The sequence below is a fragment of the Buteo buteo genome, chromosome 23 (assembly GCF_964188355.1).
Source record: "Buteo buteo chromosome 23, bButBut1.hap1.1, whole genome shotgun sequence".
Classification (NCBI taxonomy): domain Eukaryota; kingdom Metazoa; phylum Chordata; class Aves; order Accipitriformes; family Accipitridae; genus Buteo; species Buteo buteo.
Genome location: NC_134193.1, coordinates 1,461,170 through 1,486,746, shown reverse-complemented (window position 1 = coordinate 1,486,746; position 25,577 = coordinate 1,461,170). Strand labels below are relative to the sequence as shown.

Below are 25,577 nucleotides of genomic sequence, written 5' to 3'. Positions count from 1 at the left end.
TGGGGAAGTCTTGCAGATTACAGGCCCAGCAGGAGATTACAAGGGTGGGTGGAATTTTCTCCATGATGGTGTAATCTCCTAATCCACTTCATTTATGATTTTGTGTGGGGTCACATGAGCAGTAACTTTTGCACCAAAAATCAGAGTAAGAAAAACAAAAGAAAACCACTCAGAAGTCTCTGTGCTTTACTGCCTTTTTGGTCTCCCTTCACCTTACTCTAGCTGGAGGATTTCCAGACGGGGCTGTCAATTTGAGCCTGAAATTCAGGGAGGGGGAAGTACCATTTCAGCTCCTGTAAGAGATGCTATAATGAGGGTAAATTTGGTGTGCTGAGACAAACATAGAAACATAATTGCTTTGAATGGTGGAGCTTTAAGTGCTTTAAATGCAGACACCAGATGCTATGATGATCTCTCCTGCGGAAGTTCCTTCTCCACCCAGCTGCTGGGTGCCCGTGTCCATTCTCTCTGGTCCTGCCAGGTGAGTGTTTCTCCCACAGAATCACCCCACATGTGGCACGTCCCAGAGCATGTCCTGGCCGCTGTTCTACCAGAACTTGGCTGACACCAGTGAAGTTGAATGCAGCTTCTATTTTCATTTATGATGAATTACCATGAAAAATTCTCCATGCGATTATGACCAAAACCAATGTTGTTTTCACTCTGATGCACAGCATTCAGAGAAGGAATGGGAGATAAAAAGGTGTATCCTCAGAAAGTAGCATGGGCCAGATCCTCCACTAGTAATGAAATGGATGTGACTACTGGATCTCTACCCGTAGAGAGTCTGTCCTGTAACACTTACTTTTTTATACCTGACAACTTTAAGACAAAGAGCCCAATGTTTATGTGTCGCAGAGTTTGGTATTGCTTCTGCACTGAAGCAAATTAGGAACAACTCCGCTAAAGCAGGTGGCATTACACAGGCGTAAAAGAGTTATTTAAAAGGCATTAGACAGGAACGCTAATTGGATGTGCTAATCCTGAACTCGTCAGCAGCAGCAGGCACAGGTCCCCGCTGTGCACAGCACCTGTGAGCAAGGTGAGCCTTCAGTGGGTGCCCTGCGCTCTGACCCACCCACCAAAGGGGACAGGGCTGGGATAGCCTGTCCCAAAGCACAGAGAGGGGTTGCAATATTGAGGCATTCATTAATAGTAGAAAAGTTGCATATTAAATGTGGATACAGGCTCACCAGCTATTTCAAGAAGTACTTGCTAATAGTGCATCCAGTTCTCCAGAACGGGCAATGCAAAAGCTGAACCATGTTGTGCTACCTTCTGGAGAAGAGCTGCAGGGATGTGCCTCCTGAATTTCAGCTCCAATTACTATCTCATTTCTGAGTGCCACAAATGAAACATGCTTTTCCATTCATGAAGAACAATACTTTGCCTGTGTCTAGGAAAGCCTAGTAAAAGAAGATGTCCTTTCAAAGAAGGAGCAGAATTTAGGCTCAGATGAAGAAGCTGGTGAAACCTTCCCAGGTTTTGCCGTGTATTCTAAGGCCAGGCTTGTGCAGATGAGCCTGGCTGGGTGGCCATGCATGCAGTGCCATGTGCTGCTGACACCCAGTGCCTCTGTGTAAGCAGGTGGCAATAAATGACAGGACAAGTTGGACCGGGTTTTTAGAGCAAAATCCACGCTGCATGTTTTTCTGGGGAGCAGTGACACAGCCTCACCACCCATTCCTTGGCTCATGTGCTCACTGTTTGTCATAACGCAGACACTCGATGGGAAGCTGAAGTCACATCGGTCACTGGTTTCATTGCTTGGGCTTTATTGCTCTCGACTACGGCTTTGTGCCCAGAATGGGTCTCCATTTCACAATGTTTGCACTCGAGACATCCATCACCTTCCTGGTGTGATCAGTGTCGCGGTGGTAGCGGTACCCGCAGGTTGGCTTCTGCGCGGTGTAGAAGGGGCTGTATGAGTTGGAGCAACTTGGTGTGTAGAAGAGAAACTTGAAGGAGTTGGGCTGATGGCCCCCAAAATGGGCGACAAAAGGAATGAAGCGAGTGGCCAAAGGCTGGTGGTCCCTGTGGTGACGTGCTGGCGACTGCTGGCTTGTTGGGATGGGCGGTGTGCGAGAGACCTCCGGCATTGCTTTGGTCTCCTCCATTCCCTTTGGTCTCTTGCAGTCTTTGCCAGGGGCTTCTTGTGGTTTAGTCACCTGTGGAGCAAAAGACCCAGACAAATCCGTGACAATTGCCCACACACTTTGCCATCCTCATCAGTTCTTAAGGCCTGACGCAAGAGTTGTGTACTGGTGACCAAAAAGCAGCAAGTTAAACAAACCAGGAGAGCTTAGGGAGTGCCAGCCTGCTTACCCTCGCTGCAAGGGCAGTCAGTACACAGTATGAATGCTGAGAAGTCAGGTGTTTACATTTCTTTAGCTAAAAATCTAAGGTGGTGTGATTTAAAGAGAAAGTGAGTTTAAAGTCAAATGAGGTACTGGAAATGTGGAAGTGACTTAGTGAAATAAAACAAAGCATACCGAGGGAATACACATGGCGAGACTCAAAAGGCTTGATTCTCTCTTGACTTGCATTTCAGCTGGTTATTTGTAACACTGCAGAGTGAACATAAAGTGCTACCCAGTTTCTGATGTTCCCGCTGTCAGTCTGACCTGGCTCACCCTTTCATCACTTTTGGGGGATACTACATTTTCCTTCTGTGTTTGGCACAGGGGAGCCCGGGTCCCAGATCAGGATCTCAATTATAATAGCTATAAATGACAGCAATACATGCTCCTTGTAAAGTCTTCACCAGACCGCAGCCATGGCAAACCAGCCATGAAAATGGTTCAACCCAGTCTGACCCACAAGATGCAATGGGCCGTATCGGTGATGACACACACATAACACTGCCCTTTACAAACACAGCCCGGGGCAGCAGCTCAGCAGGCTCCAGGTCCCTCTGCAGGTACCTACCACCACCCCGTGCCTCCTACTGCTGTGCTGACTGCTCTTGCTGAATCTCTAAGTGGGTTTTCCCCCCCAGAAACATAAAGAGAAAAACAGGGTTATGGAATCTTGTGAGGCAAACTCTTCCTCTTCATCAGTTGGGTCACATTTCTGAAGCCTTGGAGCAAAGGCAGTTCCATCACCCGTATGCACGACACAGGGGAACAAGGACTGCAGAAACAGCCCGTTTTGCCTGTGCATTTGCATGAACCCTTTCCAGAGGAGGTGGTGTGGATGTGTGCCCCAAGATACCCATGGGCCTGACTTGTCACGATGGCTGCTCCAAGGCTGTGCTTGACTGGGAAAGTATTTCTGCTGCTGTTATTTAACCGTGACTCAGTTATCTTGTTTTCATTGATGACACCCCTGTGCTAATGGAAACTGGCTCTTCCCCCTGGCAATTAGCTGCTTTACTCCTGGGCGTCCTAAATATACGCTTTGCTGTCTGGCTTTATTTTTAACCTTGTAAAGAGGTTTCCTAGTTTCCGTGACGCCTTGGCTTACTTGGTGCTCTATTTCTGTTCCCTGTACCTGGCTGTGAACACTAGCTCCTAAACCTATTAGGAGGGGGACACCCACAAATTGTTTAGAAATCTCCTTAAAGCCTTTGAGGGAAATGACCAGATTGGCACAGGTTCACCACCTCTTTTTTGTCACTCATTCCCCCAGTACAGCCACCTGCCAGATGCTTGAAAGGCTCCATTGCTGGAGCTCAGGACAAGTGTTATTTCAGCACTCGCTGCCACAGGGAAATGCCAGTCTCTTTTGTCCACAGGGGATAAAACAATGGGATTTTGACTCCTGAAGAGCAGATTTTGTACCACTACAGTCATTTCAGTGTGGTTTGTGTATCCCTGCTCTGAACACACTTAGATTTGCTCAGAAATTATTATATTCACATACGTGGATGATTATAGCTCATGGCCTTTCTTGCTTTGGAAGATAAGAGACAAGTATGCACACGACTGCGCTGCTGCAACTGCATCCACCCAGCAGGGAGGCATTAATGTTATTAAAGCAGTGCATTTGGGGTGTGGAGGTGTGTTACCTTGAAAACCTAAATGCTAAGTCACGTAGATGCTTTTGAGATGTGCAAGCCTTGCATGTGCTTGGCGATAGAGGGCTGACAGTCATTTCCAGTGACGGGCAGGATAGCATGCCAGGGAGTGCTGAGCTTTGGCCTTTGCTCTTGCAATGGGGTTCGCCTGCCCTGGGGGTTCCGGCTTTTACACTCTGGGGCATCTGAAGCTTGGCAGAAACATTCTTTGTGCCTGGGTGAGTGCACCTGCTTACACAATCACTGTCGTTGAGGGGAAACACCAGCTCAGTGTGCACAGTGCTATTTATGGCACTGCCGGAGCTCCGTGCCTGAATTAAGAGTCCCACATAATCCTATTGCATCTAGTCATATGTTTAGAGATCCCTAATCCCTCCCAAATTGTCTGTTGCCTCTCAAAGAAGATCCTCACAGGTGAGGTCACAGAGAGAAGGCTGACTTCAGTAATCAAGAAAGCACGAAGGGTTCAGACACCCACCCCGGATGAAGCGTCCCCCCCCGCCTGGCTGCCAGTGCTGCCCCTCCTGCCCCTGCACCGCTGCCGTCCCCCTCGCTCTGCAGCGGGGACTCCCTGCTCCTGCAGCTCCTGGCTTGTCCCCACGGAGCCGTCGCAGGGCTATCGCACGCGGTTTGCTCTGAGATCTCAGCGGCCACGGGGGGCAAAGCCGGCTGACGGCGGCGCAGCCGGGATTTGCGCAGCAGGGGAGGGAACGATGCATCACACCGACAGCACCAGGACCCTTTTGTCCCGGCCACCCTCAGGGCAAGGGTCTTCCAGCCCCCTGCCCGCAGGGAAGGGGACATGGCGAGCTGGAGTCCCTCCTCCCAAACCATGAGCCCGGGGTTCCCACCTGTGAGTTCATCTTCCCGGCGGGGACCCCGGCACGCGGGGCCGTCTGGGGTGGAGGCTGGAGGCAGCACTGCCAGGGTGGGCAGCGCTGGCTGTCAGGGCCATCATCGGGGTCGTCGGGGCCATTGTGACCACCGGGGTGTCACCGGGATGGTGGCTGTCATAGGGGTGCCCAGGCTGAGTGGGGCTGCTCGGGCAGAGAGTGTGGAGGAGAGCAGGGGCTCGGCCAAGGAGATTAGGAAGGTGCTGTTTGTCCTCACCCGACGGGAACCAGCGCTGCTGCCCGTCCAGCCGAAGCACGGCTGGGGCCGCTGCCGGCTGCTCTGCCGGCCCTGCCACCCCCACCAAAACGTGGCCTTGGCAGCGTGGACCCACTCCCCGCCCCAGACACGAGCCGTTTCTCTCTCCACGGGTGCAGTTTGCTGTTCTGCAGCCACGCGTGAGGGTTTCTCCTCCCGTCCCTCCCGTCCCCTCCCTCCCTCCTTCGGGTCCGGCCAGGGACCCGCGCTGCACAAGCACTTCACACACCTGCGAGTGCGGCAGGGAACGATCTGCATCTGCAGGGCGCAGCTCCTCACACTGATGGAAAAGCAGATTGTTCTGGGGTGTTTACCCGTATTAGGATCAAAGGCAGCCTCACACTGCGCTGTGTTACATCAGAGCAGTGCTCACATGGCTATTTCTATGCCATAAAACCTGCTGGCGGTCTTCCAAGTGCTTTCCTGTGCTTTGTCCCCAGCCCGGCCCACCTGTCCCTTTAGCTGTGTGGCCTCCATCACTCAGGAGATCACGCCGTGTGGCAGTTGTCCTCCCTTAAAATTACAGCCGTGCCACCAAACTAGGCATCTTTTCTTCGTCTTTTGAGTCTGCGTTTGCAGAAGTCCGCCTGCCCTGCAGCGTACCTACGACGCTCTTCTTGCTAGTCCTGACCTTTTTCTGGTCTTCAGGGGGAGGTCCATGCTTTACTGGGAGGTGGAAGGTGAAAAGCAAGTATTTTTCAGCTGGAACAAATACACAGGAGTGTGCACATGAGCTCTTGGAGGGCTGTTCAGCAGCTTGTGTTCACTGGGATAATAAATTCACCTCAAAACACACACCCCTTCATGTTGTGAGGAATATGTTTTCCTACGCTCACCACCCAGGGTGAGGCAAAACCATTGCTGGTGGGGCGACACGGGTACGGCTCACCACCCCCGGAGCTCGCGGGTGCTGCGCTGGGGTCCCCCCAGCCCCGGGGGCAGAGGAACACCTCGGGGGCAGTTGTCAGGGAGCTGAGTCACACTCTCCTCTTCCCGCAGAGCATCGCTGCAGCCCTGTGGTCCCTTTGAAGTCTCTTTGGTGTAACGACATTTTGTGGGACACCTTCGTGCAAGAGCCCAGGCTTTCTCATTCCGCAGGATTTTATTGGCTTCTCTTCTAAAAATAGTTTCTCTTCTCCTTCCCCTTTTCCTCGTCTTTGTGTCTCTGTATATCCTGTTCAATTTGTTCAGCCAAAGACTCTGAATATCAGCGAGCGCATATGCCTTGCCTGTCTTGCAAAGATATTGCATCTTTTGTCTTTCTAGTAGCGAGTGGATCTTTCATGTCATCTGATTTCTGCTTTCGAGAGGTGCCAATGAATTTTCTTTAAATGTCTGGGGCTCAGTTAGATGGGTTCCCATGAAGAGCTCTCAGGAGGAATACTGTTTCCCAGTTTCCATCCTATTACCACTCTTACCTGCAGGCAGGACTATCTCCTTTCCTGCGATCTCAGCTAAAACACGACTGTAGGTCCCTGCGCTGTATTCCCTGCACAGCGAGCTCAGGGTGTGCAGGAGTCACACTCGTGCAAATATTTGCAGGATGGTTTCCTTTCCCTGTCTCACACAAACAGCAGTTAAGATAACTGTCAGACAGGGTGCGAGTTCCACTAATTGCAGGCCTTGTGCACAGCACAGAGCCGTCCCTTCGGCATCACCCGCTGCTCCTAGAGCGGATCTCGGGAGTGGCGGCGGGAGTCTGGCACAGGCTGCCCATGGAGACTCCCCGCTCCCCGGCCGGGAAAGGCGTCTGAGCAGCTGGATGTAGCTGCACATCTGCAGAGCAGGCTAAATTCTCTGAAAACTGTCTTAAATACGTCTAACCCCTATACTACAACCACAGTATTGAATCCACATGGTATGACATTTTATCTCTCCTTTTCTTTCCCCATTTGCCATTCATATTAATTCACTTTATTTAAGTGCTGCCTGACAATTTATGCCATGATTAGATTTTCCTTTCGAAATATCATAACAGTGCTCATTTTTCATTGTTCATGGGTGATTTAATGTGTTGCCCTAATTTGTACTTTGCGGCAAAAAATGGTTGTGAAAAGCATAATTTCAAAGTGATTAAAGAAGTGATACTTATCACTGAAAAAAGACATCTGTATCATTTTGACTCTCAAAATATGCTGGAAATATAGAAACAGGTGTGACAGGATGACCTTACCCTGATGCTGTGAGCTGTGTTTCAGAGTTAATGTTTCAACAGCTATTTTGCGTTTAAAGTTCTCCAGAGATCCCAGCATTTATTAATAACCAATGTTACTCATTAACTCCCAATTTTTACTTGCATGACCCAGAATATTGTTGGCAACATTAGACATTTGCTTTTGTACCTGAAACAAGCCATGATTTGGGGCGGAGTCCCACTGTCTTCAGGGTTTTGCATCAAAAAACATCCCAGCCCCTAATGACACGCAAGTCGCGCTGGGGAGGGAGATGTGCCTGGCCGTGCGTAGTCCCACCGAAGCCAGTAGGGATCTGCAGCGGGGCTCACAGGTGTGGAGGGTGGGGAGTTGAATGCTTAGTAAGACGCTTCCTAAAAACTCAGCGCTAATTTGCTTCCTAGCATACACGCGGCAGAGGGAAAGGATTACACTTCAGCTTTCCCCTGCCTCTGGCTGACGTTCCCTTGTATTGCACGGACACCTGCAGATCTCGGACAGGGACTTCAGGTCCCAAGGCTGGTTTTGGGGCAGGGGACCCCAGCCCTCGGGTCGGGACTGCCACGGCAGGGCAATAAAAACACCGGAGACGGTGAGAGAAAGATCAAAACTCTCACACCTAAACGCTCAGTATACCACCGACTTGAAAAGACGGGTAGTTCGTGTCGGGTCGGGGATTTTTAAGAGGACTCGGACGTTGAGCGACATTTACGCGAAGGGGCTGACAACCAGCCCCGCTCCTGCCCGGGGACCCCCGGCCCCTCCGCGGCTGCAGAAACCCCCTCGGGCCGGGCCGGGCCCTCCGCTCCGCTGCCGGGACCCCCCCACCCCGGGGGGGCAGCCCTGCCTCTACAGACCCGCGGAGGCACCGGGGGTTTCCTCCACCGGGGGTTTCCTCCACCGGGCAACCCCCGGGGCGGCGGGAAGCACCTGGGCGGAAGGAGGGGCCGAGGGTGGGGCCCGCCCCGCCCCGCCCCGCCCCGCCCCGCCGCCGCCGTGGCAGCGGCCCCGGTCCCGGCCCCGCGCCCGCCTGCCGCGGCGGGGATGCCCGGTTAGGAGCGCGGCGGGCAGCGCCCGGCTCCGCCAGGATGAAGAAGCATCATCATCATCACTCCGTGCAGGGCACCTTCAGCCGCCTCTTCGGGAAGCGCCAAGCCAGCCCCGCCGCCGCTTCCCTCTTCGCCACCAACCCGCCCTGGATCCTCACGCAGGAGGTGACCTCGGACAGCGCGGGTGGCACCGGTCAGTGTCTGCGTGTCCCCCTCCCCTCCTCCGGGCTGTGTCCCGTCCCGTCCCGTCCCGGCCGGCCGGGGACCCCCGGCGCGGCCGGTGGGCGGTGGGTGCGCGGCCGGGCGGGCCGGGACCCCGGGGAGCGGCGGTGGTTTGTCGGGCGCCTGGTTGGGAAACGGCGGGCGGCGTTTGGGAGGGAAGGGAAGGGGCCGGCCGGGTGCGGGTGCCGAGCCGTGTCCCCGGCGGTCCCGGGGGCCGGAGCCGGTGCCGGAGCGGCGGAGGAAGGCGGCGGGGCCGGGACAGCCCGCGGGTCGGCCGGGACCGCGCTCCGCTCCGGGAGGGGAAACTTTTGGCCGAAGCGGGCTGCCGAGGGGTTGGGAAGCTGCCTGGGGCGCTTCCAGTAGCTCTTTCCCACGCCACGGTCGATCGGCGCCTTCCCGGGTTTTGGTTACTTGCCGATAAGCCCGTTTCTTGAAGGAGCGTGTGTGCGAGGGGGGAGCGGAGGGTGGCATAGTCCTCAGGATTTATTTGGATTTCTTTGTGGGTTTAATTGCAATGCTGTGCCCTGGGGGCTCATGTAGGAGGGAGCCAAGTTAATAGTAGTGGAGCCAGGTAGATAAAAGATAGCAGCTTGTGGATGAAGTTTGGTGGCTCCACGGTTCCAAGAAACGCTTCCAAGCTGAAAAATGGAAGCGCTGCTTGCTGAGCTGGGCGACGTGAAGTATTGTCCGCTAAAGCGATTGCAAGGTGGTTACACCCTGCAGGCCAAGCCGGTGAAACTGAGATAAAATGAAAATGCGATGGAGAGTTTCATGTAACTCTTAAACACAAAAGGAAAACTGCTGATTTCTAACTGTCGTAAATCTGAGGAGGATTCAAGCTTCCCTCTGATGTGGTTTGGATTTAAAAAAAAAAAAAGTTGCTGCGTCTGCTTATTACAAGCCTGACTTCCGTGGCTGCAATTGCAGTACAAAGGTATTCCTTTCAGGTGTGGGGAACTGCTGTGCTGATCAGCTTGCAAAGTAAAAGCCAGGAGTCCTTGAAACCTGAGCATAAATAAAAGCTGTTGAATCACTCCTTACCATCCTCTCGGCATTTATATCATTAATTTAATTTGTGCAGGGTAGTGCGACACACAGAAGCTGAGTGTCCGTGTTCGGAGTAACCTGTGCTGAGGTGTGGGCTTGTCGCGAGGAGTGGCATGCTCACAGCTAAGCAGTCCAAGAGGCAGATTTTGTTGTACCTTGGTTTCCACAGCACCACGGTCCTACCCAGTGAAGACCCATGCCTAGCCCCGTTTCTTGAATATTTGCTGCATAGCTTCATGCCATCGCTGCTGCCAAAAGGGGTCCATTGCTTCTGCTAATCCCCACCTTAGTTTTTCATACAAAGTAAACACAAGTTAAGCAATGTGGAATGGGTGTAGGTTTGCATGTCACTGACTCAGAGATTCCTGAATATAGTGACTGATGCCGCCTCCTCGCTGTAAGCTGTGGATACCCCAGCGTCAAACCTGCTACGCCTACTCCAGGTGATGCAACCCTGAAGTAGGAAGAAGTTCCATTACATGTGGTGCAGATTGCTTGTTTTATTTCCCATGACTGAGAGGACGCAAGTGTATCCAGGACAGGCTGAATGTCAAAAAGTGGCCAAAGCGTAGCTGGGGCCAGCTGCTTCCGACAGCCTGGGAAGGCGTGTTTCCTGATCCCTCCTTCCAGGAAATGAAGCTGGCAGAGCACAGGTCTTACTGGTGACAGGCTCTTAGCAGGCAAGTCCTGTTTATCTAGCAAAGAAAACACAACTACAAGCACTTCATTTTACTTTAATTAAATGCATTCAGGTTAGCAATGCTTAGTAATCTAGGATCAAAGACCTTGTGATCTTTAATCCAGTTTCTCACTGAGTTTACCTAGTGTCTTGTTTAATATAAACCTCTCATCGTTTCAAGTCTCTGAACTACTCTATCGCTGCTCCGCAAAGCTGTCTGAATCCAAACTCTCATGTTGCATTGGCCTTAATTCTTGCTGTTCATTCGCCGAATGTAGGGTCACCCAGGGGGTTATGCAGAAATAATAATAATTTGCTGGCATCTCTGCTGTCCTTGGGACTCCAGCAGCTCCTCCTTTGTGCTTGGGCCCCTCACAGGCAGGGAAGTGTTAAACTGTTGGTAGGGCCACACTAACTGCAGTGCAGCGTGATTAATATTTTGAAAGGTGAAGAAAATGTCCTTTTTGTAAAGAATCCCTTGTAGTGGGAGAAGTCTGGGATAAGGGAGAGGAAGTCGTGACTGACCCTCAGGACAGTGATAGCATGATGGATACTCCTGGGTGTAACCCAGCGTAACTTGTGGTCTAGTGGGTGGGAGAAAGAAAGGAAAAGCTTACATGCTTGCTGGACTCAGTGGCATGTTTCAAGGTTGTGTGGAATTCATCTGCCTCCAAACCCGTAACTTCATCAGAGGCTGTGGCAGTTCACACCCAGCCCCTGGCGTGGTCAGGTTCTTCATTCCAGGTGTTCATGCAAGTGTTTTTCTTCTGTGGGAATACACACACAAGCATTCGCCCTCCTCTTTTTTCACTAAATTCCGTGTAAAGCTCTGATTCCTTGGGAGCTTCTTGCCTGATCTCTGCCCGTCCAAGGAGGGCAGAGACTTCGTGACAACCACAGCTACATGCCACGGCAGTCCACGATGGGCTGGAGAGCCCAGCCGTCAGGTCGGGCAGTGTACGGAGGGCACAGGCTGCGCCTCGGGCCAGCAAGGGGACATGTGGGAGGGAGCAGAGACGCTGGCTGGGCCGTGGCAGTGGCCAGTTACTTGCACAGTCTCAGTCAGGGACTCTGGGGCACAGCCGGCTCCTCAGGCGGACAGTCCTGCTTCGGCAAGCACTGCCCTCGGGTTTTGGAGGCTTTGAAAGAGAGCCCAGCCCCTTTGCCTGTGTGCGGAGCTTACACAACCTTCAACTTTCTGCTCCTTGGCTTTTAATTGCTGTATGATACTTGACAGAAACCGTTTCTGTGCTTCAAGCTTTAGTGTGGGGTCAGGTTTGAGGACTGCTTCCAAACTTTTTTGGGGGGGGGAAGGTATTTACTTCTTGGTGTTTGTGTTGTGGGGCAGAGGGGGAGGTTGTTTGCTTCTTCCATCTCACTGAAACCACTATCGAAATCTGTTAGGTGGGAACACTCCTGCAGAGTTTTCTCTCTGATCACAGCCATTTTGCTCACTTTCTCCCTCCTTCCTCAAACCCTCGTATTTTCTTTAATGTTGGTCTCCTTGGCTACAAATTATTTGTGTATCTCCTTCCAGCCAAGGTGGGGTTTACGTGCTTCAGTGCTTCTGCTTGTTAATTCATGCTGTTAATCAGACACAAAGAACGTAATTAAACTAGTTTTATGAGCTTTATTCACTGTCAGAATAAACTGGCCTAAAAGGTGTGGTTCAAGGTAAAAGCACAGGGCTGGGAACCAGGAGTACCAGATGGCTTCTCCTGCTTGTAACACCGGGGCTCTGCGACTGCTTTCTGCCGTAGCGTCTCCATTCATAGTAGTGTTCCGTGGGAAGACATTCAGAGCATTTCTCCATAAGGCAGGCTGAAGTGTGAAAGTGGTGTGGCAAGCATGATTTGCCCCCTCAGTGCCAATTGCACCAGGGGTCAGAAACAGATTGTTCCAGCAGCACACAGAAGGATGCTGCGGGCGCTGGTGGTGTCTATCCACAGCAGGGAGAGCAGCTGCGGCACCTTCCTCCTGCTGCCCTCAGCCACTGGCAGCAAAACGTGGAGGGAAAAAACCTCCTTGGGAAGCCTTTGCGTGTCCCATTTCCATCGCTGTGTCCAAGCGGGGCAGCGAGGTGTTCCCCTCCGCTCGCCCTGGTCTTGCTCAGCACAAGCTGGCGGGCAGCCAGGGGCCAGGGACACCTTCGATGTCCCTCTCTGCTGCATAAGTGACGGGGACCTGTGGTCGTGATGGGGCTGAGTGAAGAACCTGTATTCAACTCTGAGCTTTGATGTAACCGCCCTGCCCGCAGAGTGGTCAGCAGGCGAGGAAGGGCAGGAGCTCTCCCCCTCCAGTTGGTCAGACTCTGCTGCTGCCTCCCCCCTCGATTCCAGCCGCTGACGGATCGGCCGAGATCAGATCCTGCCCGTGCTTACGAGCTGGTTTGTGTCACCTCTGCAGGCACCTGCTCTGGACCGACCTCCTGCTCTCCTGGGGGTCAGAGCCTCGTGGCACTGTAAAGAGACGATCCAGCTGCTCCTGAAGCGTTTTCCTTCCCTAAACATAATCTGGGTGGGGAGTGAATTGAGTGCTTGTGCTAACATTTGACCCTCCTGAGGTAAATTTAAGTTAGCTACTATTAGAAATAAGCCTTTCAGAATAGACTTTGACATCTGTGCTCATTAAACTCCAGCATCTGGAGCTCTGGGAAGGCTCTCTGTGCCTTGCAGGTGTGTGCTGGGGTTGCCAGTGCCCGCCCAGGGGTCCCGCTCACCTGGGACCTCTCTCCCCCCCTCTTCAACTCAGCTCCAAAACACCCAGCTACTCATCAGAATCTGATGGATTTTTCCCATTCCTGGGAGCTGGTACAGCAAATTCTTCACAGTGCTTTTTAAAATCAGGTGGTGTCCAGTGTTGTTGTTTCCTGTTGCCTCAAATGCAGTGCTGCTGCTAACAGTCTTCTTTTCCTCTCAGGTGATGTGATTGAAGTGTATTATGGTGACAATCGCTTCGGGACAATGACTGACTCTGGCACAGCAACGCTTAAACCTCGTCCGAGAGTCCGGCCGCTGCTGACATTCTTACCCCTTGTGAGTATCCGGCTCGCCGCTGGGGTTCATTACGGCAGTGCATGTAACTGGTACCCAGAACCAGCTGGGCTGGCTGCTGCTCTCATCCTCTACCTGAGGGGAGAAAATAAATGAAAAGCAAAACCACTCTATAATAATGCTGGATACGAGGGATTAAGAGGTGATCTGAGTTCAAGGCTTGTGTTGGACATAGGCAAGATACTCAGGCGAGAGATGTAAGCATCATCAGACTTGTATTTTCAATTTAAAAAAAAATTGCTGAGCATGTAGATGATAGATCTGGCTTGCACTGCGTTTTATCTAACCGCTACTGGCAGTTATCTCTTTCTGGATCAGGCATGTTGCTGGAGAGAGCAATAGCAAAACTGTGCCCTGTTTGCAGGAGGGGAACGAGGAGGCGATGCAGAGGCTGTCTTTCCAGCCTCTGTATGAGGGAAACGGTTCCCTGCAGAGCTATCACTGCTCCAGCAGCAGCTGGATGCAGGGACGGAAGCAGCAAGTGTCAAAACAGCTGGACCCAGAGGTGGCTTTGACCCAGCTGGGACTCCAGAAGCCACACATACTCATTGCTGGCTTTGATGCTCTGCTGCCATGTGTGCCAAGCAAGCTTTCCTCCCCCATGTAGCACACCTTTTCAAAGGTCTTATCCCCTAGAGTACAGTGAAGTGCATGATTGCTCAGAGATGTTTTGGAGATGGTAATAGCTAAACCTGAAGTGATACATGCAGTGAAGACAGTAAAACCCTTAAAAGCCTTTGGTCTTGACAAGGAAATCCCCTCTGAGAGCAAGCGATGTTTTTCCTTGTACATCCTCATCCTTCAGAGCAGCCATCACCTACAGCAGAAAATGGGCTGGTCTGCTGTCACCTGGGTGCAATTAGGAGTTAATGGGGTTGTGCATGTGTCATCTGGAGGACAACTGGGGGAGGGAGAGGGAGTTTATATATCTATTTGAGAGCATAATTGGTAAGTTATGGGGTTAAACGGGCTCTATAAAAGGGTTGTGCCCTCTGTGATGCCTTCCAAAAGATCACAGCAGGTAAAAAATCTCACCTGGGCTCTGAGACAGGTAACTGTAGGACTGGTGCCTGAGAAACTCCTCTCCAGCAGCACAGGCTTGGGTGTGTGACCATAGCCGGTGCCCCATATCACCAGGTTTTTAGAGTGCAGCTGGCCTTTTGCATCTTTTTAGAGCTTTCAAAAGTTTTACTAGTGGAAGCATATGTGGTAGAGGAACGAACAGCACAAATGTCCCTGGGATAAATACTATGGGCTGTCACCCCAGCCATGCTGCTTTCCTGCTGCCTGCAGAGGCACAGCTGGCTCTGGGGCTTTTTCCCCCCCTCAGTTGCCCTTGTGAGGGTCCCTCTCACGGTACTTCTCTTCCGAGAGTAACAGGTTTAACTGAAAAAAAATTAGTAGGAATAAGCAACACTTTTTAAGGACCAGTCTGTGTTGGGTATTTGCATTATTTTCATTAGGTTTGATTACGATTTGATTTGGCACAGACGCTTCTGCTGCCACGTACATATCTGCACTGGGCTGTTCTGCAGCTCCTGCCTTAACTCTTTCTTTCCACCCACCCACTCTCCTGCGCGGGGGGAGGCTGAGAAGCAGCTGCCTGCGTAGCTGTGAGTCAGGAGGATGCACACACCCTGCCCGGCAGCCGGACCCGCCACGGAGCAGCTGCCTTCCCCCCCAAACCGCCTGGCCCTTGGCCATCCCGAGCTGAGTCGCAGCAGGGGTTGCAGGAGAGGGGGGCTTTGCTGCCGGCCTCTCGGGTACCACCGCGTCCCCCTGCCCACCCGGCTTCCCAGGCACTGCAGGTGCAGGCAGAGCTTTGGCTTTTTTTTTTTTTTTTTTTTTGGCTTTATTTGGAATAAATTCCTTTCGTTAACCACCAAGCTTCCCTAGCTCTGCTTCAAAACACGAAGTTTGGGGGTAGGTCTTCATATTCGGAGAAATCCTTGGCCTCTCTGAGACCCCAGGATGCTAAGCAGTTGTATTTTGGTGCTTTTGTTGTGACAGGCAGCCTCAAACCTAGTTCATTTAATGGGTGGGAAGTGTGGGCTCCCGGCAGACCAGGGGAGCTGGGGACCATGAGGACAGACAGGCTCCCCTTCACTGGGGGCAGGGGATATCTAACTCTGTTCCAGCACTGAAAAGCGATTCCTGGTGGTTACGGTGAAAGCTCCCCTCAACGGCATCCTCGGCACACATCAATCTGATGCAGGTACCACAAACTGGAAATGCAGGTTCCTGGCGCACCACCCCAGCACAGCAGCCTGCTCTGAATCAGCTGGCGGTTTGCTGGGCTGGTCCCACCCCTAGCAAACACAGCAGAGGGAAACAATCTTTCTAGTCATCTCTGGAGACTGGCAGCGTACTGGAGATGCTTTCCATTTTAGAGGCCAGCTCATGATGTGAGGATGGGTGGGTTTTGAGAGATGCTGAGCATTAGCAACTGCAAGAGAAATTTTTGGTGTGAAACAGGCTTGTCCAGTTTTTAGGACCTGTTGAAATGACATGTCCAAAATTACTACTCGTTTATGAAATGTAGACTGTTTCCTCCAGCTTTGCATAGATCTCTTCCGACTGTCATTCCCTTTCTACTCCTATCCAAACATGTGATGCATATGTTGCTCTTAATTCAGTGCTCAGACAACTTTGTTTCCCTGTAAATGAGCAGGTATCCTTTGTATGCTCTGGAGACTGGCAGCAATGAATTTCCATAGCAAATGGGAGCTGCTGGGTTTTTTTTCTTTGTGGTTTTTGGTATCTCGTTGCTCTGAACAGTTTCATTATTGGCTCTTGAAGTGCCTCTGTTAGCCTTTGTCTTCCCTCTGGCTTTCAGCTGAAGTTAAGGATCTTTCCTCTGCCTTGTACTGTAACTTTGGGACCAGTAAAGAGGTCTTAGATGAAGCTATAAGGCTCACCTCTGATGTTTTGCCACTAACAGATCTGTCCTAATGCCTTAGTAGACTTTGGCTTCTCCATCAGCACAAAGTTGTGTGATCAGTTGTGCAATCCCAGGAATTTGAATTCCCACTCACTCTCTCCTGGCTTGCCAACAACTGGCTCATTCCCTTGTGGTTATAGAGGATCTTTGGTCATCTGCAGGGTGATGGACTTTGCAAGCAAAGCATGTGTATTTTCTTATTATTTTGTCAAAATCTGGGGAATTCCAAGGCCCTTCTGAAGGAGCCCAGGCTGCTGCTGTTAATGTCAGCTCTGCCCCAGCAGCTCCTGTGTTCCTGAACCCCCTACACCCGTGGCAGCGTGTGATGTTAATGTGCTGTCTGAGCCCTGGATGGGGCTCACTGTGTAAAGACAGTTTCACCTTTGATCAAGGAGACTTTGGAATCCTATAGCAAACTCTTGTAAAAATAGTGATAATGCCAGTGAAAGGCAAAGGACACTGGCTCAATCATTATCTAGGCTTTTGTATGCAGAAAACCACTGCACTGAGCAGTGCAGGCTGATGGTAGGATAATGTTTCCTTTGCACAAGTGGCTGTTAACAACTAATGCAAACAGCTGCCTGGGGTGAGTAGGAGTGCAACAGGGTGGACCCCGGAGCCTGGGAACAGCGCTGTGTGTCCCTCACCACTGCCCGTGGGGTCTGTGACCTTCTGCTTGTGGACTGTTATTTCCTTGCTCTGGGTCTCTCCCAACGCTGGTATGTGAAAGTCTAGTCCATCACCTCAGTCGCTTACGTCTGTGCTGCCAGCCCGATTCAGCATCGGTTTGTGTTTTGGACGTGGGTGCGTTAGTGTACGCTTCACGAGCAGCTCCAATCCCTCTGCAGAGCAATATTAGCTGTGAGTCACTGGAGGAAAGGAGAGGCTTTCTGCTTCTGGCAGGTGTACGAGGCAGGAGCCCTGGTCAGCTCTCTAGGTGAGTCAACATGCCATGAATATCTCATGGTGGGTGGCTGTAATTATCCAAAGTGCCCTAGCTGTAAGCATCCTCGCAAACGTGTAGGCTGCTAAATTGCATGGTCCTGTACCAGCTAAATGCACTGCTGAGTTCACTGCATGAATGTGAAGGGAATAGTTGAGAGTGAAACAAACCACACAAGTAGCAGTTTTCCCCAGAGCATTCAGATATGCTGGTGCCAGTTTCCCAAAAAGCTGGAAGTCTGTCTGTGACTTCAGTGCGGTGTGTGCGTGACTGCAGCATGAGCTGGCGAGCAATACCCACAAAACCCATGGGAGCTATTAAATTTGCTTGGTATGTGAATGGTGAGAAACTAATGCTGCTGATTGTGGGCTGGGGAGCCCTAAGCTTGGATGTGAGATAGCCGTGCTCTTCTCCAGCCCCTCTGCACCTGACTAGCACAGGGGAATTGTGTCCATGGCTTGTGCAACCTTGATCACTTCATTCATCCCCTTAAAGCCTGTCAACAGCAGCTACCGCAGGGACCTCCACGTGTTGGAAACGGCCCTGGATCCCGTCAGGCTCCTGTTTGTGTAGACAAATTAGCAGCTATACAGGCTAGGGCCTGCTTGTCAGTGCTTTGCTCTGATACCCTGGGCATAAAATTAACAGCTCCATTTTCTCAACTGTTGCAGAATGCCCAAGAATCCCATGGGGTGGCTGTGCCAACGCCGTCGGTGCCAGAAAACTTTGAGGAAAAAGCAGCTCTTGGTAAGGGATCTTCTCTGCTGAGTCCCGGACGGACGGTGCTAAGTGCTCAGCAGTACCGTGCCCTCGGGGAAGGAAGTGTGTGTGTACAGAGCTCTGGAGCAGACAGTCTGATCATGAGATTTTCATGCTAAAATACAGTCTACTATGAATTATTTTTTGAAGTCATTGAAAATGAATTCATTTCTAAGGGGTGAGGCATAGTGGCTGTTACAGTTCAGCAAGTTTTAGACAGCTGCTGAGCAAAATAAACTGGCTGGCCAGAGGGGATGCCGGCCGTCACAGCGCTGATGGAGAAGGTGCTCACACCGCTGTGCTCTCGCTCTTCCTTGCAGGTTCTGGCTCCCAGATCAATGGGAACTACCGAATGTACAGCTCGGTGGGGGACCTGCGCCCACAGGCTCTCGAGGGGGATGACCTGGACGAAGACATCCCTCCGCCGCCGTCGGTACCCCCACCGCCCCCTCCAACGGCACCAGTGCCTGCGCCACCACCTCCAGCCTCGCCGGCCCCTCCACCGCCCGAAACGCTGCCTCCACCACCACCACCGCCGCCACCCGAGACGGTGCCGCCGCCTCCTGCCATGGCACCTCCACCACCTCCAGCCTCTGCCCTGTCCTCCCCCAGCACGCCGGCTCCTCCAGACTTCATCCCGCCAGCCCCGCCGGGCGCCCCGCCGCTCAGCCAGGCCCCGGCACCCTTCGCCACCGGCATCTCCAAGTGGAAGTCCGAGACGGTGCTGAACACCAGGCAGGTGGATGCTGAGGGGCCGCTCTGCCCTGCCGAGGCTGGGGTGCCCGATGCCCCCGGCCCAAAGGAGAGTCTGCAGCCCAAGCACTGTCCCGAGCCCCACCTCACCTTCCCCAGGTCTTTCAAGGTGCCCCCCCCGGCCCCAGCCCGGTCCTCCTCCATCCCTGTGCAGGAGAGCCAGCCCATCCAGCGGGAGCCCTTCCCCAGGCAGCCCCATTCCCGGCCTCCCCTCCCGCCTTGCTTCACCATAAGACCCGCGGCCAAGGCTCACGCAGGAGGAGAAGCTGACCAAAGAAATTCCCCGCTGAGACAGGCCGTCGCGAAGCCGGCTGTGCCGACACCCCCGCCGCTGAGCCCCAAGCCGGGTCTAGGGCTCAGCCAAGGGATGAATCCTGCCGGCCGCCGGTCCCCGCTGCCAGGCTCCGAGATGGAGAAGGTTCCCCAGCTGAAAACGGGCGAGAGAGACTCTCCTCCAAAATCCGAATCTCTCTCTGCGAACGACCTGGACCTCCCGCCTCCGGACTACCCGACCTGCGAGGACGACTGGAGGGACGCCGGCAACCTGAGCAGGCTGCGGCATGAGCTCTCGGCCCTCCTGCGCTCCCCGCGGAGGGAGGAACGGCCATCGGAGAAGCCCTCCGGTCCCCGGCCCGTGGACGGCAGTACCGACCGCACCGGCAGCCGTGAGCCCAGCCTCGGCGGGCCCCAACCTGCCGGACCTGCTGGGAAGGACGCGCGGTTACCCGCGGGAGGGGAGAATGAGAAGAAAGAGGTGCCCAGCAGCCCCCCCAGTGCCAAGGGGGGCTCTCCCAGCACGGTGCTCCCTGCTCCGGAGAGCAACCCCGCCGCGCGGACCTGCAGCGTGATGAAAATCAGGAACGAGCTGGAGGCTGTGCTGTCCCTGAAGAAAGAAGGGAAGCCTGCTCTGGGGCTCGGCAGCCAGAAGCAGGGCACCGAGGATGGCAGCAGCACCCCGCGTCTGAGGAAGAGCCCCCCTGACCCGAGGAAAAGCCCCCCTGACCCAGCTGACTCGGTGCTGCCGAAACCGGCCCCAAGCCCCGTCCCAGCACCAGCGGCTGCAGTGGAGAAGGACGAGATGGGGCACGAGGACCGTCCCGCTCTGGCCGCGAGCAAGGCTGCAGAGAACTTGACCCCCGCTCCCGGGTCTCTCGACAGCAGCGCGAGCCCCCCAGACCCACCCCGGGGACCAGCGGAGGAGCCCCCTGCTCCCGCCTCTCCCTCGCCCCCCGTTTCTCCCGCACGGAGCCCGGCGCCGCAGCCCAGCGCCGCCATCTTCCAGTACAAAGTGCACCGGGCTGGGGCCGGCTCGGCCGAACCGCCCTGCGCCCCGAGCGCGGCCGACCCGCCCTGCCCCACGAGCTCGGCCAGCGGCCCGCCGGGCGCCTCGGGAGCGGGACGAGAGGAGGTGCTGATCCACCCCGTGACGGGCGAGCGGGTGGAGCGGGGCTCCCCCATGGCGCTGCTCCTGGCAGCCCGGCAGCGTGCCCAGCGGGGCCGGCAGGCCGGTGAGGCGGGAGCCACGCCGCGGGCCAAGCCGGCCCTGAAACTCGGCAGCGCCTCGTCGGACACCGCCTCCGCCGGCTTCTACCGCCACGAGTCCAAGCCCTACTCCTTCACCGTGGTGCCCCGGCCGCCCGTGGCGGGTGCAGCGGGGTCGGGACGGAGCAAACCTCCGTCCTTCTCCAGCTCCTCGGAGCAGGGCCGGGACGCGCGGGCAGCGGGCGAGGCGCAGCCCTCGAGCCCCCTCCCCGGGCACCGGCGGGCCGCTGCCTCCAGCCTGCTGCGGGGCCTCCTCGAGGCCGGGCAGCCGAACCAGGCCGGCGTGCCCAGGGAGGAGGAGAACGGGGAGACGGCGCTGGACTACGGGATTATCCCCCCGCCCCCTGAATTCAGCAACGAGGTGGACGAGACCGAGGGGTCCCTCCCGAGTCGGGAGGAGAACCGCAAGTGCCCCAGCTTCCCCGACTGCAGCCGGGGCTCGGATGCACCGCGGTATTTCAGGTGGCCCGGCTACGGCCGCGGCTACGGGGGCAGCCGTGAGCCGCCAGCCCCGCTGCCCTCGGAGAAGAGCAGGAGGAGCGTCGACTTCACGCCCCAGTACCCAGATTTCGGCGGCTCTGCCGGTTACTTCAGCCGCTGCCCGAACCCCCGCCCGCTGATCAAGAAGCGCCTGTACGTCTCTGAGCCCGACAGCTCCTACCCCCGGGCAGCTGCAGCCCCCCGGGGCACGGGTGCCCTCTCCTCCTACGGCCCCGGGGGATACAGCTCCCTGGCTGGGGAGGGGGTCCGCCGCCTCAGCTCTGCCCACAGGAATGGCCCCGCGAGCGCGCAGGGCAGGCGGACCTCCATTGATGCTGCCGGGAAAGCCGCGCCGTACGGCAATGCCGGGGCCGATGCCAAGTACAAGGGGCAGAACGGGGATTTCTCGCCCGCCGGTGTGGCAGCAGCCAGCAGGTATGTGCCCCCCCCCCCCCCCCGCCTTAGCTGACCCCTTCCCTGCCCTCTGTGTCCCTCTGATTTGAAGAAGAGGAGGGCTGAGCCCTGGGCTGGCCCCAGAGCAGCGCCGAGGCCCGAGAGACGTCGGTGCCGCTGGCTGAGCTCGCTCCCGGCCGGGGTCTCCCCCCGTTGCCTCGGTCCGTGGCTGCGGTGTGGCTGCTGCCTGCTCCCAGCCATAGCCCTGGTGCCCGTCGCCCTCTCCGCCCCGCGTTGCTGAATGGAGACATGAGGCAACAAAAGTCACCCTGCTGCCACTAGGAAAAAAAAAAAATCCCAAACAAACCATAATTGCAATATTGAATAAACACAAAGGGTTTCCTTGGCTTTCGGTGACTTTGCCTCTGTTTTCCCTCCAGACCTGCCCACGGCAGCTCGCAGTACAGCGGACATACCAACACCTTCACGGTCAGGCCCGGCGCGCGGCAGCCCATCTCCTACACCTACCAGAGCGGCCACCGATAGGTTTGTCCACGGGGCTGCTCCGCCGCCTTCGTCTGGCTGGGAAGGGGTGAGAAGGCGCCTGGGTTGGTTGTCTCCTTCTCTGCGGGCACCAGGGACGGTCCCAACCCAGGCAGCAAACACACTGCTTGAAACTACTGACGGAGAAGGCGAGGAGTGAACCTGGGACCGGACTCTTCTCAAAAGACTGTCACGGAGCGCGGTTACTGCAGAGGACAGGCTGCTGTCTTGTTACGTGAGCAAACACAGTTTCCCTTCTCCTATTCCCCCCCCCTGCCCTGTATTATGTTCAAAATTGCAGCCTGGTAGGTCTTCTAAGAAAGCCAAAAAGCATCTTTAGTTCTCTTTAAAGAGCATTGCCACTGGAGAGATTGTTTTCAATTTGTTTCTTTAGTTGGTTTAAATCCAACATGCTCGGGAGTTGGGAGAGACCAACTGCGAGATGTGCATAATGGAAGCAAGCCAGTGTATAGCTACATGCAGGGGAATTAAAACAAGAATGTGAGGCCAATGGGACAGAAACAGAGTTTAGGATGTCTAGATCCTAACCTCTTCTGTCCCCACCTCCTCCAACAGCCTTGAGCAAATCAATTATGCCGATGCCTTAAAAACAGCTCCTGGCTTTTAGTGCCTGTCCTGCCGAGCCGGGGGCAGCTCTGCCGCGAGGGTCTGAGCCCCCTTCTCTGGGGATCAACTGCGGGGGGGCAGCAGCTTCGCGAGCACCAGCCCTTGCTTTCCTTGTGCCTTTTGGTCACTGTAAATGTTTCTGTTGGTAATTGTGCCTCATGGAAGAAGGCTGCGAGGCCTGGATGGATGGCTCTAAAGCACTTTGGAGACTTAAGACATTGAGCAGTTCCTTTCCTTTATCAGCTGGTGGGTGTCAGCAGCTCACCGAGGTGCTGTGCTGGTGGTGCTTTCCTCGAGGGGCCTCTCGCCACTTCATACCCACGTAAACCCCACCTCTAAACGCTAAGCCCCAGGGTCCTTATAAATCGTTATACTGAGACTTGGCTTTAGTTTGGCTGGTTTGGGGTACTAAGAAGCTAAATTCTGGTGTGGTTGTGGAGTATTTGATGCTCCTGGTGTGTGGAAGGTCTGCGGTGATGTACTGGAGGGAGCTGGCTCCCGCTGGTTCCGTAAGCGCTTGCCTGGGTGCTGGGCGTGCGTGCGAGCCTGTCCCTGCTTCTTGCCAGTGCCTCTCTGAAGGGTCTGGTGATGGCTATGCGGTGAGGTGGGGGATAAGAGTAGCCTTAAAGAGGGTATTTTATACTACAGAGCAAGCAATACAGTCTCATGATAGCTGACCAAAGTTTTGAATAGCCAAATTCCTGAAATTAGAAATATAAAATCTTCCTCATAGGTAAACTTGCTGAAAATCACTGTAAGATAAGTGTAAAAACTTGTAGAGAATGTTTTCTAATCACTGACAAACTAAAAGCACTTTGAGACATGAGTCTACTTTTATGGAAAGCACTTTCTATTTTCAGTACTATACAATATCGTTAGTTCCACTCCAGCTTATCCTGCGTTGCATGCACGTGCGTATGTGTGCATGTAAGCAGATTTTGCTCTACAATTCAACTCAAAATTCAGTGATAAATTTTCCTTCATGGTGGAATTTTCAAGAGAGTTATCTTGTTATTAATGTCATGTTGTTGACGTTCTACGTTTTATTTTATTTCCAACTTTACCTAATAATTTAACAGCTGTTTCAAATATTGCAGCAGCTTCAAAGTATTCTGAACTTTACTTTGCTGTGAATAAAATGAAAACGCAAATACAGTAATTGGTCTAACAGCTAATTCAAATGGCATTTTTATGCCAGTAAGTCACAGTGACTTGGAAGATTTCCAGACATGCTCACCCCAGCCAGTATTGAAATAACATGTTTTAAATATCTGGGTGTTGGTTTTTAAAAACTGCTTATGGAGAGAAGTGACTATGGAGTAACTATCTGGGTACTTAAGTGTGCCAGTGTGATGCTGAATAGCCCCCACCTTAAAAGATGGAAGTTCCTCCATGCAAGGAGCATGCTGAGGATTCCTTATCTATGGAAGTAAAGCCGCAATCCTGTTTGAGAGGCTCCAGGGTCATGTTTTAGTATTGGATGAAGTTTCATCAGTTTAACTCGAAACAAAACAAAGAAGCCTTTCTGATAAGATTGCAACCTAACTGGTTTTTTTTCCCCGATACTTGTTTTTTCAAAATAATAAGTTATAACCACAAATTAATTGTCAAAAGCAGTTTTAAATTTAAAGGCTTGTTGGGAGACTTCAGCTTTCAAGATTGACTTTTCCCAGAAAGAGGAGGGGGTGTGTGCAATTTTCCCCCTCAAGAATTCTCCTAAATTTGAGCATATCCCCAACATAAGTTGTTTTTTTTGTTTGGGGTTTGTTCTTTTTTTTTTTTTTTTTTTTTTTAAGAGCAAAATGTGAAACTCCAATGGTGGCACTTGCTTTGAATTTCACATACACTATTTCACCCAGACATGCAATCCATATGTAGTTGTAATATGGTTTTCTATAGTGTGGAGTGTCTTGTTTCTAGCAGACGTGTATTTGTTTATATTAAATATTAGAAGCATGATAATATAAGTAAGTTTTATGAAATAGCCATTATTCATTCAAAGAACACCCATTCTGGGAATGCACAGTGGACTAGGCTGTAACTAAATCAGGTAGGACTCTGTTCACAGTTGTAAAACTGGTTAGCATGAATGTTTTAAGCAGTGGAACTATTCTATTCTTTAAACACTTTGGGCTATCCCTGCTTCTTTTGAATGCATTAAACAAAATTCTAGTATTTCAGTAACAACTAGACATTTATGCTGGGGCCACTGGGACCTGTTTGTGTTACAAAGAAACCACTGTCAGAGCTGTTGGCAGCTAAAGCACTTGGGGAGAAAGTTAATCCATAATGAAGAGCAAGGACTTCTTGGCTGCAGGGATAGGGAAGAGCTCCCTCTTCCTCAGTCAGGTAACTTTGCCAGGACAGCACATATGTATACTGTACTCCGATTCCCGTTTCTGCTCCTCCCCAGCTCTGTTTCACTATATAAATTTAGCAACAGAAGAGGAAGAAACTAAGGGGTAGTAATGGAGCAAAGCAACCTACCGTACAGCCCAGTCTTAGCACTGAAAGCAATCTTGAAGCCTGACAATGGAATTATTCTCACTTCAACCCTCTGATGCAGTTCGGTCATTCAAGTCTTGATACAACTTAAAATATCCCCTGCAGCTGCCTCTTCCTCAAAAGTACCTGCTAATGTAGTATAACTGAGAGCTTTACTTGTGAAGTGTTGAACAAAGTCTCTTATTTATGAGTGCCATTGAACACCAACCTTCTTGCATTAAATATGTCTGGATGTATTGTTTTATTACACGTGTGGTCTGACTTTCTTTTTTTAGTATTGCTCAAGTGGTTCATCTGCTGTAAAATTGAGATCTTTGCATTTAAGATTAAAAGGACGGGAAAATGTAGTTCAAACTGGCCTCAGCAACAGTCTGAATTTCAGCTTACCTAGGGCTTGGTCCAGTTTCTACCCACCAGTTGTTGATATAAACCCTGTGGCAATTTAAGTGTTTTTAGAAGCCTGATGAAGAAATGAATGGGCAGCTAGCCTTAACTGCCCTGTTGCTCTAGAAACACCCCTCGCATCCAGCTGGTTAGGCAGGCTGGCAAAGGAGCTTGTGCAGTTCAGCCTGTGCTGCTTCTATAAATAGCTCTTGGTTTTGAGCTTTTCATTAGTAATGAAACTTGCATACTTATTTGCAAGTCCTAACTAGAGTGATGTACTTAAAATTGAAAATGCAGCGTGAGCAATGCAAGCAGCAAC

The 25,577-nt window shown here is 52.8% G+C and overlaps 1 protein-coding gene across 1 annotated transcript; it reads left to right on the top strand.

Moving 5' to 3' along the window:
• Positions 1 to 8,377: 8,377 nt before the first annotated feature.
• On the top strand, positions 8,378 to 25,207 carry C23H6orf132 (chromosome 23 C6orf132 homolog). The gene is made up of 5 exons (XM_075054800.1): positions 8,378 to 8,580; positions 13,255 to 13,370; positions 17,944 to 18,019; positions 18,352 to 21,241; positions 21,640 to 25,207. The coding sequence occupies exons 1-5, from the start codon at positions 8,427 to 8,429 to the stop codon at positions 21,743 to 21,745; spliced, it is 3,342 nt and encodes a 1,113-aa protein (XP_074910901.1). The 5' UTR covers positions 8,378 to 8,426; the 3' UTR covers positions 21,746 to 25,207.
• Positions 25,208 to 25,577: the final 370 nt, after the last annotated feature.